The sequence below is a fragment of the Branchiostoma floridae genome, chromosome 14, assembly GCF_000003815.2.
Source record: "Branchiostoma floridae strain S238N-H82 chromosome 14, Bfl_VNyyK, whole genome shotgun sequence".
In the NCBI taxonomy this organism is placed as follows: Eukaryota; Metazoa; Chordata; class Leptocardii; order Amphioxiformes; family Branchiostomatidae; genus Branchiostoma; species Branchiostoma floridae.
In genome coordinates, this window is record NC_049992.1 from 452,768 (window position 1) to 468,409 (window position 15,642).

The window sequence follows — 15,642 nt, forward strand, 5'->3', positions numbered from 1 at the left end:
GACGTAAAAGAAAGTTACATGTATCCCAGGTCACGAGGGTCATTACTGACCGAACATGCAGGGGAACATTGACAGACTGACACAAGACGTTACATAAATGATATTGCATATTTGACTTCACTCTTACCTTAAAGTCATTCCATGGCACATTGTTTCAATTATATAAAAGAAATCACAACATTTTGTACAGTCTTATCTTTCAGTTATTAAAATCACTAGATGATAATTCACCGAAGCTTGAAGAGAGAGGGCATTCCGAATGAATGAACCAGTGTCGAAATTTTAGATTTGATATCCGTTTTTGAGATTTGTAACTGTCGGTGTGGTTAATGTTGTCATGTTGTGTATTTGTTTACTAAACCTAAGGGCACAACCCGCCGTACGTGCAATTTGTCCGTACGTTTTTTTTTAGAAGGCCACGTTCGCCACGTATTTCTGAAAACGTTCAGGCTGTACAGGACAGGCGCGTCGCTCGTACTGGTACGTATGGAGGGCAAATCTGCAGCCCGATGGCAGACAAAGTTTTGCCTGCACATAAAGTTCTACGGCGTGTCTGCGTGCTCCAAAATCCGTCGGATTCCCTACGAGTCCGTACGGAGGCGGTACTTACCACTCACGGATCCCAAAAGGTTGCCCACGTTTTGGCACGTAGACAGCACGTATTTGCACGTACGGCCCGGGTTGTGCCCTTAGCTTAAGGGTTAGAGTCCGTAAATGGCAAACAAAACCTTATGTCATCTGTGTCATACGTGTCCCAAAGGTCGCCACCTGTTTATCCAGGGGAACCAGCATGCGGACTACTGGGGTTAAGTACCGGTGCAAAACCGGCTTTTCTTGGGCCTCCCTCACCGACTTTGTGGGCATTGGCGTAAGTGGTTGAGTGGGGGGGGGATTCTTTCTGGGGCGGTGACAGGGGACGTCGATTGGCGATTTTTAACCGGGAATACGCCGAGAAAGGAATACATGCCGGGAAGCTTGTACGCCCCCGTCACCGTAATCGGTCCAAGATCCGGTCAACTGATTTTTTTCAGGTCCGGTTTTTCTGGACGTTTTTTGCGTTTTTTTCTGCACCGTTACGATCATCATCATCATCACGACATATCGTCGGGGTTATACCGCCCCTTACATAGCCTTTTTGGCATACCCTTTCGTTAGCTAATACAAGACGATACCCACCCCTAAATTAAACCATTCCCGACGAACCTGTCCATGGCCGCCGCCCCCTGTATCCCCCATCCCTGGCACGTCAAGCCGCCGATAGTCTCGGTCCCCAGGTACGTCGCTCCCGTCAGCCAGGTGGGCTTGAGGACGGCGCACCCCTCCGCTGTCCCGCAGGCCCGGCAGCACTTCTGCTCGTGCGGGTAATGCACGTGCATCCCGAGGACGCTGAAGAACAGCTGGCAGTCGCCGTGCCTGTCCTTCGGCGAGAGACCCACCGCGTCACAGAAGTAGTTGAGCTGGCCGTGCGAGTGGTCGAACCTTTGATACAAAATAGGGTTATGTTTCGTTCTTTTTATGGTATAAGATTATTTTATCTAAATTTTGCTACTGCATCAAATCAATGTACAATGATTGAAACTATCTAACAACAGGTAGTTCCATAGTCTTTCTAGGCCGTAGGGACAGCGGGTTGTTATCCTTTATGTCTATGGCACGGTATTGGAAGGTGGAGCCCATCCCTCTCCTTACACCGCCTTTACCTCCCCAACCGAAGTCTGGTACCCATTTTTACACCTGAGTGGAGTGAGGAAAGTCGTGTAAAGTGCCTTCCCAAGGCTGCCTTCCACAAGACCAGAGACATGCAATGATCTCTGGGCCCTGCAGTTGTGCCACTCGACCTGACAGCAGCAACAACGTTAACAACAACTTGAAAAGTTACCTGCCAGTGAACCCGCCTTCAAATGATCTTACTAATAATACTAAGACTAAGATCTTTTAAAGGAAGCTAGGTCATCATTTTTCACTTTCTTGCATGCAACAAGCTACTTAGCCCATATAGCAGGCTCTCTGGGGCCGTTGTCTGGCTCATAATACATTTTACTGGCCATTTCTTTTTGTACTGGGTCGCTCATTACCGGCCTTCGCTTATCTATTGGCCCCGCGGAGGGGCAATCAGTGACCCAGTACAAAAGGAAATGGCCAGCAAACGTGCATTATGAGAAAAAAAGGCCTCAGAGATCCTGCCATGGAGGCTACAGGCTACTCGTCAAACTCAAGAGTACCCCACCTTGCCCTGCGGTTGGTGAAGTCGTAGTACCAGGCCCCGGCGTTCCGGCTGATCGGAATGACAGAAATGTGCTGTTCCTCCTGGAACCCGACCGAGAAGATTGACGGCCATGTTGGGGGCTTCTGAGGAGGTTCTAGACTCGCGGACTGAGACAACGCGAACAGGAAACACACAACAAGGGAGGGTGGGGGGAGGGCGATGGTGGTCATCCTGAGGGCAGGCAGTTTTCTGCGGGACTGAAAAATGTAGGGCAGTAGTAGGTAGCAATCAGTAGTCAGATCATCAGTAAACAACCACCAACCGAGCTTGTTTGGGTAGTTATGAGGAGACGGTCCCGAGTGCGGTACAGTTGCTTGTATTTTGTTATCAGGCGCGTGTTTCAACTGCTAGTGGTTAAAGGCAAAGCAGCTCAAGCTCAAATCCAGTATGTATGGATGCTTGTTGTCCAACTTTGGAGACGACATCGAGAAAATACACGTGGGATGATGTCAGCTTGTTTTCAAGATTGTTTTCAGATTTAAGATTGTGGCAGGACGGAAATGAAATGAAATGCGTGACGGAACATCACACTCGTGTTCACCGTTTTACTAGCTGTCGCCATGACAACGCGCGGATCACGCCATTTCCAAACTGCCACAATTGTCGATCGAAAAACGACCTTTAGAAGTGCTGACGCCCTCCTCGTGAGTTTGCTTTGCCACATGATGTGCTTCGGGTAATCAGGTCAGACAAACAATGGCAATTGGTTACCTAAAGACAGAAGGCTTTTCACAAACAGTCTTGTAACATCTGGAAATTCTGAAGAAACCTGATACAGAGAACGCTCGCCAGGGCGAAGAGGACGTGCTACACAGACCGGGTCTCGTCTCTCAAGACAGTTACCTATTCTTCCCATGCAGTAATTGGCTCATCCATATGAAGCTATGGGGTAGTGCCTGGAGTCGCGCGGCGAAATGATTGGAATCCATTTTCCTCTGTTAAAACGGAGGTTGGGTGGGGGGGAGAGGATTGAAATTGTTAGACCCTCGTCTTGATTCCATTAGTCACTCCTCTCGCGCCTCCCTCCTGTCCCTGTCCCTTCTGACCTGCTTTTCAGCCTGCTACTATCTAGTACACTGTAAGTCCGGGACGTCTACACGCGCCTCCTAGCTACTATCTAGTACACTGCACGTCTGGGACGTCTACATGCGTCTCCTAGCGACTATCTTCTTCTTCCGATAATGTCCATCTGCCGAGGAATCGGCAATTATTGACATGTTTTGGCTGATACGAAACGGAGGTTCGCCAGGCCTCCATCCGGGTGATTTGAAGTGAATGCCCCATGGTTCTTGTATGCCTCAGCTCCCCCCCTACTCTGCCCCTCGCGGGGTTATCTGGGGGCAACAAATGCAGATACTAATATGAAACTGTTATATTCAATCTGAAATCTTGATAAAATAAAATTAAAGATATAAGATACCTCTAACACACATATTTCTCATGTTTAGTAAACTGTGGAACACCTTCCACCATCCCGATTATATGTATACGTAATGTACCTGTTTCTCGTACCAAAACACAAATGCACACTGTTGTCCACGGTAACGTAATATGTGCAGGGTAGATAGGGTAACGTCACTACAAGTATGTTAGCTTTGCACCTCTTATTGTCCCAACAATAATTGTATCCAATCTTCCTGCCTGTCTTTCGGTCCAGAAAATGCTCTGATTTTTGTTGTCTGCTTATTGTCAGGCACTACGGCCCATAAGGACGGACAATTGACAGTGTATTTAGAAAAACAATAATCTACTACTTAAAATTATTTTTAAAAACTGTATCTGATTCACACTGTATCTCGTGTACGTGGTCTGTGTAGGACGTGACAATAGTTATTCCAGAACTTATTTGTGGAACAACATCAGAGTATGATAGCACTCTAATAATGTCGTTCTCTGACGCCAGGAGGCGAGTCGCAAATGAGTGCGTCAGCTTACGCCTCCTGGCGACAAAGGTGTCCACACGCATTAGCGCAAAGAGCCAGCATTTTATGTTTGAGATGTTTATTTGCAAAATCATGCCCGAAGGATGGTCACATGTACAGTCTCAAGGACTAAGAGAAGTATATAGTGTGATACATAACACTAGAGTCTAATCAACTATATGATACAATGTATACTTTTGTCGGGTTTGACTTCTTCTTTGAAGGCAGTGGTTAATGAACCGCCCGACGCTCTGTATAATGATTTCATCAAAAGGCAAAAGCTTTGTGAAATTGTGGCAACTGTTTATGTGTTCACCTTAACGTTCAATCCAACAGGGGGACCCCAAAAGCCCCGCCCACCTCCGAACGCCGCCGGCAAAGTACGACCAGGATGTCCGCCCCGACCGTGGAACTCCCCTCCGGTCAGCAGATGCCAGTTCTCGGTCTCGGCACCTCGCAGGCAAAACCGACACAGGTAACTAAAGAAAAGTATGTGTTGTTCCATATTTCAAATTTCAGTTGCTTTATAAACATGTGTCACTACTACTATACTTACTGACTTACTTTTCTAGACTTCAAGGGGAAAGTTGCCATCGATGCGGGCTACAGGCACATCGACTGCGCTTCCCCCTGGCAGCTATCTCCGGTACTGCGGGGCGCTTTTGTTTAAAATAACCTTCAAACGAACGTGCCATTTGACGCCCAGGTATCCGAAGCTGTGAAAGTTGCCATCGAAGCCGGGTACAGGCACATTGTCTGCGCCTTCCCCCTGGCAGCTAGCGCTTGCTCCGGAACTGCAGGGCCGTTTTGTTTAAAAAAAACTTCAAATGAACCTGCCATTTGACGCCCAGGTATCCGAAGCTGTGAAAGTTGCCATCGAAGCCGGGTACAGGCACATTGTCTGTGCCTTCCCCCTGGTAGCTTGCTCCGGAACTGCAGGGCCGTTTTTGTTTTTAAAAAAACTTCAAATGAACCTGCCATTTCAACCGCAGGTAACCGAAGCGGTGAAAGTTGCCATAGACGCCGGCTACAGGCACATCGACTGTGCTATGAAGTACGGGAACGAGGCGGAGATAGGTGCCGGGCTGAAGGCCAAGTTCGACGAGGGTGTCGTCAAAAGGGAAGACATGTTCATCACGAGGTGAGTATCTTTTTTTTTACAACTGAGGTTTTGTAACTTATATTAACAGTGCCACATACACGGTACAGACAGAAGGTAAAGGTAGTCTTTCACCTCCCCGACCGAAGTCAGGTACCCATTTTTACACCTGGGTGAAGTGAGGAATGTCGTGTAAAGTGCCTTTCCCAAGGGCACAACGTCGGGGGCTCGGCGGGGATCGAACTCAGGACCTCTAGGTCGAGCCGAACGCTCTACCAGTTACGCCACGCCCGACGTGAGTATCTAGTCAGCGTAACCATGGAGATTCTGTTCATGTAGAACTAGACTACAGGCACCATTGACTGCGCACACGTGTACGGGAACGAGAACGAAGTAGGTGCCGGGCTGAAGGTCAAGTTCGACGAGGGTGTCGTCAGGAGAGAAGACATGTTCATCACCAGGTCAGCAACTACAGTAGAAGCCAGTTAATTGCACAACGGATTAACGCACACATCGGTTAACTGCACGGAATCCCCAAATCCCAAACCGGTGCGGTCCAGCTAGATAACTTCGCATTATTGCACCAGTCGGATAATTGCACGAAATTCACTGGCAAATAGGCCGTGCAATTAAGCGGCTTCTACTGTATAGCTATAGGCTGGTTCACGCTTTGAACTGCGCATTCTTTATACCATGCCAAGACGACAGGTGTTTTGTTTTAAGGGGCCTTCAATTTTGACATACGAGTATTACCCATATCGGTGTTCGACAGAGATCGTCATCTGGCCGTCTGCATGGCAGGGCGATACCATTAGCAGATATCCCAAGTCCACTATCGTGGTCTATACTCAAACTCACACACACACACACACACACACAGACACACACACACACACACACACATTCACACACACACACAGGCACACACACACACACACATACATACACACACACATTCACACACACACACAGGCACACACACACACAAACACACAAACACAGGCACACACACACACACTCACAGGCACACACACACACACACACAGGCACACACACACACACACACACAGACACACACACAGAGAGAGAGAGACACACACACGCACACAGACACACAGACACACACACAGACACACACACACACAGGCACACACACACACACACAGACACACGCACACACACACACACATACATACACACACACACACACACAAATACACACGTATATATGTGTGAGTGTATGTATACAGTATTCATCCCAGTATTAGATTTGGAAGATCCCAAATTTATTTTAGGGAGATCTTAAGGAGAGACAACATTCCAATATTAGTTCAGGGGGATCCCTGCACCCCATGAGGGGGGTGGTATGGTTTGGGGCATGTGACGTTACAGTATTTGGGGACGTCGAACACGCTCGCAGGGATGGGCCCGAGCTGGTAGGAGCTGACGTTGAACGTGATGACGTGGATCACGTGAGGCACGAACGCCGTCACTTTCTCCCAGTACTGGCAAGGCTTGCCGTCAGCCGTCTGGTACCACCTGTGAGGCGAAGGGAAAGTGATATAGTTTAGCTCACCGAAGAGCTACTTTCACTGGTCGTGACAGACGCCATATACAGTATTCGGTATTTATAATGTCATTGTACTGGGAGATTCCACTATGTAGCTCTATATACAATGAACTATAGTCCACAAGGGCGGTGACCCCTTGCAGTAGCCTATTGCTGCATATCTAATCTGCAGGCAGGTCTACCGGTACGTGGCATAAGGGGTTAAGCTGACCAAGGAGTGTTCTGACCTACCCGGACACACAGACACACACACACAGGCATACACACACACACACACACACACACACACACACAGGCATACACACACACAGGCATACACACACACACACACAATTATATATACACACACACACACACACACACACACACACACACCTACATACATACACACACACACACACACACAGGCATACACACACACACACACACACACATACATACACACACACACACAGACACACACACACACACACACACACACACACACACACACATACACACACACACACACACATACACACAGAGAGACACACAGGAGTTAAGCTGACCAAGGAGTGTTCTGACCCACCCGGACACACACACACACACACACACACACACACACACACACACACAGGCATACACACACACACACACACACACACACACACACAAACACACACACACACACACATACACAGGCATACACACACACACACACACAGACACACAAACACACACACACACATACATACACACACACACACACACACACACACAGAGACACACAGGAGTTAAACTGACCAAGGAGTGTTCTGACGTACCCGGTAGCTCAGAACACTCCTTGGCCAGCTTAACTCCTTACGCCACCGGTAGATTATGATTAGCCTGTGTTTATACAATCCCTTAATCTCCAAGCAGATCCTACAATGGCATAAGATAGTACCAAACTGGCCAAGGAGTGTAGTCAGCCAAGAGGTGTACATTTGCCGTGTAGAATCTGTCTCCAGACGGCTAGAACAAAGGCTATTAACATCCAATTGTTTCCCATTCAAACTGTGCTTGCTGTGTAGGTGCTAATTGCCCTCCTTCCTGTTTGGTGCTAATTTCCAACTGGGACACGTGCTGGTCACTGACTTGGCCCAGTGTAAGTCGCTCGTAAAACCATTAGCACATGGCAACAGGGAGGGGCAGCAACACCATTGTTGAATAGAAATGCCCCTCCCTGTTTCACTCCTCTGCCAGCTTTTGATACTATCTTATGCTACCGTAGGATCTGCTTGGAGATGAACAATCCCTCGCTGGCTGGGGTTAATGACCCCCTCCTAGGTGGCGGTAACTGTAAGGCCGGCTGCTAGGAGCACGATTTTGGTCAGGCTAACCAGTAGATCTGCCTGGAGACTACTCCTGACCCCTTGTACCAGACCTAGGCAAGGCTTTGAGACATGGTGTCAGAAGTGGGATTCCGGCCTGAAACGCTGAAAAGAACCAGAGAGGTTCAAAAACTTCAAGGAATCAGCGCCACCACAAAGAGAGGTACAGAAAGCTCAGAAATTCCCCCAGCATCTAGACAGGACTTTGAGACGAGGTCCTTAGGTATACATGCCGGATCCTCTGGACAAACAGGCAGCGACCTTTGCGTCAAACTGGCCAGGACGGTCGAAGGTTTTGTTTGTCATTTACGGCTCTACCCTCAGCGAGGAGGTGATATAACCTCAGTTAGGTCTTAGACACATTCCGCACTGTTAACACTGTTTGTCTGTAACTTTTCACGTCACCTGCCATATAGCCTACGGGCAAGAAGTTGCGACAAATTTCAAATAACCTCATTGCCTTCAGTAAACAATTGTGCTAACGCTCGCACAACATTTCAGCATTCACAACACCGACTTACTAAGCCCAAAGGCTGATATCTGATTAAAGTATCGGCACCATTCACTACGAACCTGTCCGTTGCCACCGCCCCGGGTTTTACCCATCCCTGGCAGGTCAACCCGCCGATAGTCTCGGTCCCCATGTACGTCGCCCCCGTCAGCCAGGTGGGCATGAGTACGGTGCACCCCTCCTCTGCCCCGCAGGCCCGGCAGCAGATCTGCTCGCGCGGGTAGTGCACGTGCATCCCGAGGCTGCTGAAGAAGAGCTGGCAGTCTCCGTGCTTGTCCTTCGGCGAGAGACCTACCCTCTGGCAGAAGGAGTCGTACTGGCCGTGCGAGTGGTCGAACCTTAGATAGAAGACAACCAAGTTAAACCACACCGATGAAGAATGATTGAACATATCCATTAAACTAGGCTAGATGAAAGAGAACTAACTATATAAGACACTATGTGTTACAACAGGTAACATATACTATCGCTAATGGCTGCATCTACAAAAGAAGGCACAAAGAGCATTATTTAGTATTAGAAGTACACTTGGAGAAACTAGATCTTCTGTATTAAATAGTGTTAAATAGTATTAAATAGTGTTCAATGTACAACCTGTTGTAAACATAATGCCTAGGTAACAGTAAGTTGGGACTATCTCTATCGTTTTATTGTATAAATAGAAGTTTAAGTTAGAAAATAAGTGGCCCCTTTGGTTGAATACTATAATCTTTGTTTTCGCTAGGTTGACTGTTAATTACATCGAAATAAAGGTTCAAACAAACCCGCCTTCAAAAGATCAGTCAGGCGATATTCAAGTCCGTATGAGTTGCCAATTGACATTTCATTGGCTTAGGTAAAGTTTGCGGGGAAGAAGTTATTGTTTACTTTGGCCCACCATTGTCAGTCTGGTTATCTAACTTAAAATACAACTTCGTCCGCCTCAAGGTTTTACAGTCAAACCTTCCCTAAGCAACCACTCAAGGCACTGAGCAAAAATGATTAACGAGGTCAGGTGGTTGCTCCCGACAAGTTGTCGTTTCAACGTTATCAAGACGTAACAAACTAAAAAGAAGAAACCGAGGGTAATTGTGCCGGCAGAGGTCCTCATTTAACATGTCTGCTAGCTGCAGTCAATCAAGTTTGGTTGCTAAGTGGAGGATGAATGCCCCAAGTGGTTACTGGTTCTAAAAATGGACGACACTGTTTCAATGTGTCCTCTGCGCCATGTCAGTTTGTTGATCGGCCAGATTTGACTATCTGATAACTTATCTAACTTTTCTACTGAATCAAATCAATGTACCGTGATGGAAAATATCCATTAAAATGTAAATACAGCGGAACTGCTCTCAAAAGATCTTAGTAATACCAAGAACTTGTGAAGTAAGGTGATTTAATAGTGTTCTCTTTCTTGCTACAAGCTACCCGTCAAACTAAAGCTAGGGGCACAACCCGCCGTACGTGCAATTTGTCCGTACGTTTTTTGGGGAGGCCAGGTCCGCCACGTATTTCTGAAAACGTGGGTGGTAAGTACTGCCTCCGTACGAATTCGTAGGTAATCCGACGGATTTTGGAGCACACAGACAAGCCGTAGAACTTTACGTGAACTTCACGTGCAGGCAAAACGTTGTGTGCCATCGGGCTGCAGATGCGCCCCCCGTACGTGCCAGTACGGGCGACGCGCCTGCCATGTACAGCCTGAAAGTTTTAAGAAATACGTGGCGGACAAGGCCTTTAAAAAAACATACGGACAGGTGGCACGTACGGCGGGTTGTGCCCTTAGCTTTACCCACCTTGCTCTGCGGTTGGCGAAGTCGTAGTACCAGGCCCCTGCGTTACGGCTAAGCGGAATGACAGAAACGTGCTGTTCCTCCTGGAACCCGACCGAGAAGGTTGGCGGCCATGTTGGAGACTGCTGAGGAGGTTCTAGACTCGCGGTTTGAGACAACGCGACCAGGAAACACACAACAAGGGAAGCGGCGGCGATGGTGGTCATGCTGAAGTCACGCAGCGCAGGCAGTAGAAAAGTAGGGCAGCAATCAGTAGTTAGATCATCAGTAAACAACCCGAGCTTGTTTGGGTAGTTATGAGGAGATAGTCACGCGGCCATGTTGGAGACTGCTGAGGAGGTTCTAGACTCGCGGTTTGAGACAACGCGACCAGGAAACACACAACGAGGGAAGCGGCGATGGTGGTCATCCTGACGGCAGACAGTTTTCTGCGGGACTGTACGGAAATGTAGTGTCGCAATCGATAGTCCAAGACTATACTTAACGTTATACTTAACGTCCTTGGGTGGTCAGATCAACAGTAAACTATCAACAACCGAGCTTGTTTGGGTAGTTATGAGGAGATGGTCCAGAATGTGGGACAGGGTCTAAAGGCTGCATTTCAGTATTTCATATGCATATTCTTAACAATGGGAATCATGGGAGAAAGAGGCTGTCAAAAATCACCTACCTGACATTTAGAACATGAAAAACTCACATTGGTATGGTTGTCCGACCTCTGACGAGTAATTTAACGACAAAAAAAGGAAAAAATTTACGGCGGAATTATATTATATGCCATCAAAACATAGGTGGGAGACCTTTTCACCCCCTTTCACTGCATGTAAACAACACCAAAACACCTAACTTCTAAGGCCTACTGCAGCCACAAATATCACTAAAATCTGTTTTTTCAACATAATATAGAAGCTACAACCCTTACCTATAATATGCACCTCCAAAATCCAAACATATCCCAAGAAAAACAATTTTACAGCCACTTTTCCCAAGCCTACCTAAGCATTCTGCTAAAACTGGGTCATCTGCGCAAGTCCGGAAATACCGAAATTTGCCCTAAACGAGTTTGCTCGGTACAAGGCCATTGGCCGCCGGAGGTGGAGGGAGCTAGCTAGTTCGTGGCCTATGCCCAAGGATGGACAGTAGGCCTGAGTAAGTAAGGTCATTGACCGCTTCTAGGTACTGAACTACGCTATGGCAGCGTCTATTCTCCCTAAGTCAGCAAACATGACTAATTAAGTAGGTGTCGCTGCTTACAGATGCGGTTACAAACAAAATATTTGTGAACTTCCAGTAAACTGTGGAACACCTTCCACCACCCGGATGATGTGGAGGAAGCTGTGAAGATGAGCCTAAGAAGCCTGGGGCTAGACTACCTGGACCTGTACCTCATCCACTGGCCCATGGCGTACCGGCGGGGAGAGTCATTACTGCCGGAGGATGGGGAGGGGAGAATGATGTGGGACGACATCCACTTTACGGACACATGGAAGGTTCGTTTGTACGTTTGTTTGTTTGTTTGTTTGTTTGTTTGTTTGTTTGTTTGTTTGTTTGTAGAAGCCATATATACTGTTAGGCTAACGTCACATTTCCAAACCGGCGCCCAGCTGGGCTGTTTGTGAAAACGAAAAATAGAAATGTATACGTAACAATATACACAAATAATGCCCACGACTATTCTCTTTGCGTCTTGTGTAGTTTGGTGCCTTTTATATGTATATAATACCGGTCCCCGGTTTGGAAATGTGACGCATTCCGTAGCTCGCAATCGAAGGACAAATGTGAGCAGGTGCAAGTTGCTTAAGACTTGGCTGATACGTTTGAATCTCTCACACTGCGAAGGACCTCTGATCTTTTTGATTACTCTCCAAGCAGAGGTTAGGTTCCGGCTGTTTTTTCAACGTTTTTTTAGTCGTTTTTATCGGGCTTTCTTTTTTGTATTTTGTGTCAACCTAGGTTGGACACAGCCAAAAAAATACAAAGCCCGATAAAAAAGACTAAAAAAAACGTTGAAAAAACAGCCGGAGCCTAACCTCTGCTTGAGAGTACTTTGATAAGTGCGGTGGGTTCTCTCCTTTAACGTGCGCAAAGTGTGTCTGTCGTCAAAAAGGACCTACATTTAACGTCCCAGCCGAGGGACGGCCTAGCCGAAGCTATGCACTCATTTGTACATAAGTAGACAGAATAGACTGGTGTAAACGTACTGCATTTCCTTGGGGCACAACATTGGCACCTGCACGGGATTCGAACCCAGAACCTGCCTACCTGCCTAAGTGCCTAGGCCAGTGACTGGCCCCTTGCTCCCTCCGTGATATTTCTCTAGACTGCACGATTCGTCGCACTCCTCTCCGCCAACTTAATACTCTGTCCGATGTCCTTTTCAATCTGGTCTCTCCATCGTTTTGGCGGTCTCCCCCCGTGGCCTGGGCTTTTGGAAATCTTGATAGTATGCTTTGTGGACAAGTGTGTGTGGTGGTCTTCTCACAACGTGACCAAACCACCTTAGTCTTCTGAGTCTGATGGAATCGACAATGGTGTTTTCTATACCCAGTCTCGCTCTTATTTCCACATTCGGAATTCGGTGGCGAAGTGAAACACTGAGGATCGCCCGTAGGCATCTCATCTCGAAAGCCAACAGGAGAGACTCATCAGACTTTTTTAGAGTCCAAGTTTCACATGCATAAGTGGCAATTGGTAGTATGAGTGCTTGGAAAAGACGCATTTTAAGACATCTACTGAAACTCTTGCAGTTCCATACTGTTTTTCTTTTTCGAACCCAGAACAGTTGTCCTTAATCATCATGACCGTTTTTCGTTGACTCCAGGCGCTGGAATCCTGTGTTGAGTCCGGGCTCCTGAGGAACATCGGCCTGTCCAACTTCAACAGTAAACAGATCCAGGCTGTCATCGACGTCGCTAAGGTCAAACCTGCTGTCCTACAGGTGTGTACCTGAACTATCATTGGTACAGGTACAGGTACAGGTACAGGTACAGGTACAGGTACAGGTACAGGTACAGGAATAGGTACAGGTACAGGAACAGGTACAGCGTTAAGTATAGAACAGTAAACAGATCCAGGCTGTCATCGATGTCGCTAAGGTCAAACCTGCTGTCCTACAGGTGTGTACCTGAACTATCATAGGTACAGGTACAGATACAGGTACAGGTACAGGTACAGTTACAGGAACAGGTACAGGTACAGGAACAGGTACAGCGTTAAGTATAGAACAGTAAACAGATCCAGGTTGTACCCATAGATGCAGTCTTGCCAACGGAACCTGAATATATGCTGGCATGAAGCTTATTGTAGTGTCGTGTTATCTAAAATACAAGTTGACGAGGTGTTCTGTAACTTTGTGTGGAGTGCCACCCTTACCTGAACCAGAAGCAGCTGCTAGAGTTTGCCAAACAGAAGGGTCTGGTGTTCACAGCCTACAGTCTGCTGGGCTCCCCTGACAGGCCCTGGGTTACTGTGGTTAACTGTTACTTTGTGTGACAACTCTAGGTGGAGTGCCACCCTTACCTGAACCAGAAGCAGCTTCTAGAGTTTGCCAAACAGAAGGGTCTGGTGTTCACAGCCTACAGCCTGCTGGGCTCTCCTGACAGGCCCTGGGTTACTGTGGTTAACTTTTGTTACTTTGTGTGACAACTCCAGGTGGAGTGCCACCCTTACCTGAACCAGAAGCAGCTGCTACAGTTCGCCAAACAGAAGGGTCTGGTGTTCACAGCGTTCGCCCCGCTGGGCTCCCCTGGTCGCACTAGTGTTAAGCCAGGAGACCCTTCTGTCATGGAGGACCCCAAACTCAAGCCTATCGCTGAGAAGTATGGGAAGTCCGTGGCTCAGGTAACGTTATATATTCGTGGGGATCCGCCGCCCCGGGTTCGATCCCGGGTGTCGGCATGTTTGTTTCTTTCTGTTCTTACTCGCCCCTCCGAATTTTTACATATTCGTGGGGCTGGTGGAGGTGGTTTGCACAACAAGATGTGTAAGATCGGACTGTAAGGTTTGATCCACTCACATCGGGAGAATCCCTTATCTTTAAAATAAATGATGACTTTTGTTGCACATATGTACCCACTGTACAGGTTGCAACGAAAGAATAGTTGACAAATACATAGAAAATTCACAGTGTCAACCGACACAAGGATCACATTCTACTAGTATACTAAGTGAATTCGACTTCTTCTCGCTTCTTTGTGATCTTGAAAATGTAGGAACTGATATGTTTTGCAATCAAAGGTTTGTCTAAGTTCATCCCGAAGACCATATGACGATTTCACAAAACGGAATTCGAAGCGATAACTTTTAGATTTGCAACCTATAACTTTAAACTAAGAACAAGCAATATATGTAGTTTGTAAATCTTCTTTATGTTCTCATCTTGCAGGTGCTCCTTCGTTGGGGAGTCCAGCGCGGCACGATCGTCATCCCGAAAAGCGTCACGCCGGCGAGGATCCAACAGAACATCCGGGTCTTCGACTTCGCGCTGACGTCAGAGGACATGGCGATGATTGACGGGTTCGAAATCCCGCACCGTTTTATTCACCTGGACTGGGTCAGTCACGTGCCGGAGTGGCCGTTCCACGAATCTTTCTGAATCTAGTTAAAGGCTAATCTCCAAGCAGATCCCCGATGGCTTAATATAGCATCAAACCCACCGTAGGTGCCCGTTTGACTCCCTTAGCCAGCTATACTGATCTATACACCTTGGCCAGCTTTGATACTATCTTATGGCACCGTAGGATCTGCTTGGAGATTAGTTAAAAGCATCGTAATACCCCTCTCACATTTGGCGAAAATCGATCGGACGACGATTCTGCGGCAATCGCCCGAGCCTCGCTTATAATAATAACTTTATTACACAACAATTGTACAAGGTACGAAGTATGGCTTATATGTGACAGGGACGGTTTTCAGGTGAAAAATACGCGCAACCCTCTGTCGATCTTAAATATGGCCGATCTTCCATCGATACACCCGAAGATCGTGGATAATGTGACAGGGGTATAAACAATATTAGAGCGTTAAAAATGTAAATATTCTTGATAACGCAATCTCTGTGATATTGACATCTACCGTACTACATTTCTACATTTACGTCATTATTTCATACTTTGAGTTAATATCAATTTTCTTCGAACAATGACTGTTTATTA

The 15,642-nt window shown here is 47.2% G+C and overlaps 2 protein-coding genes across 3 annotated transcripts in view; one reads left to right on the top strand and one right to left on the bottom strand.

Moving 5' to 3' along the window:
* LOC118431052 (aldo-keto reductase family 1 member B1-like) overlaps nt 1-15,148 on the top strand; it is an 18,312-nt gene extending 3,164 nt beyond the window's left edge. Inside the window, exons 2-7 of the mRNA XM_035842130.1 lie at nt 4,525-4,663; nt 5,181-5,329; nt 11,781-11,979; nt 13,311-13,427; nt 14,141-14,329; nt 14,874-15,148. Of these exons, the coding sequence (XP_035698023.1) occupies nt 4,525-4,663; nt 5,181-5,329; nt 11,781-11,979; nt 13,311-13,427; nt 14,141-14,329; nt 14,874-15,083 (1,003 nt within the window). The 3' untranslated portion in view covers nt 15,084-15,148. The remainder of the gene's footprint in view (nt 1-4,524; nt 4,664-5,180; nt 5,330-11,780; nt 11,980-13,310; nt 13,428-14,140; nt 14,330-14,873) is intronic.
* Nucleotides 6,552-11,167, bottom strand: LOC118431053. Of its 2 annotated transcripts, XM_035842133.1 has the most exons (4): nt 10,810-11,167; nt 10,493-10,603; nt 8,783-9,058; nt 6,552-6,826 (listed from the first exon to the last, which is right to left on the bottom strand). In XM_035842133.1, the coding sequence occupies exons 1-4, from the start codon at nt 10,896-10,898 to the stop codon at nt 6,619-6,621; spliced, it is 684 nt and encodes a 227-aa protein (XP_035698026.1). In that variant the 5' UTR covers nt 10,899-11,167; the 3' UTR covers nt 6,552-6,618. The 2 variants fall into 2 exon arrangements, with proteins under 2 accessions (XP_035698026.1, XP_035698024.1); XM_035842131.1 differs by lacking the exon at nt 10,810-11,167 and having other exon boundaries at nt 10,493-10,766.
* Nucleotides 15,149-15,642: the final 494 nt, after the last annotated feature.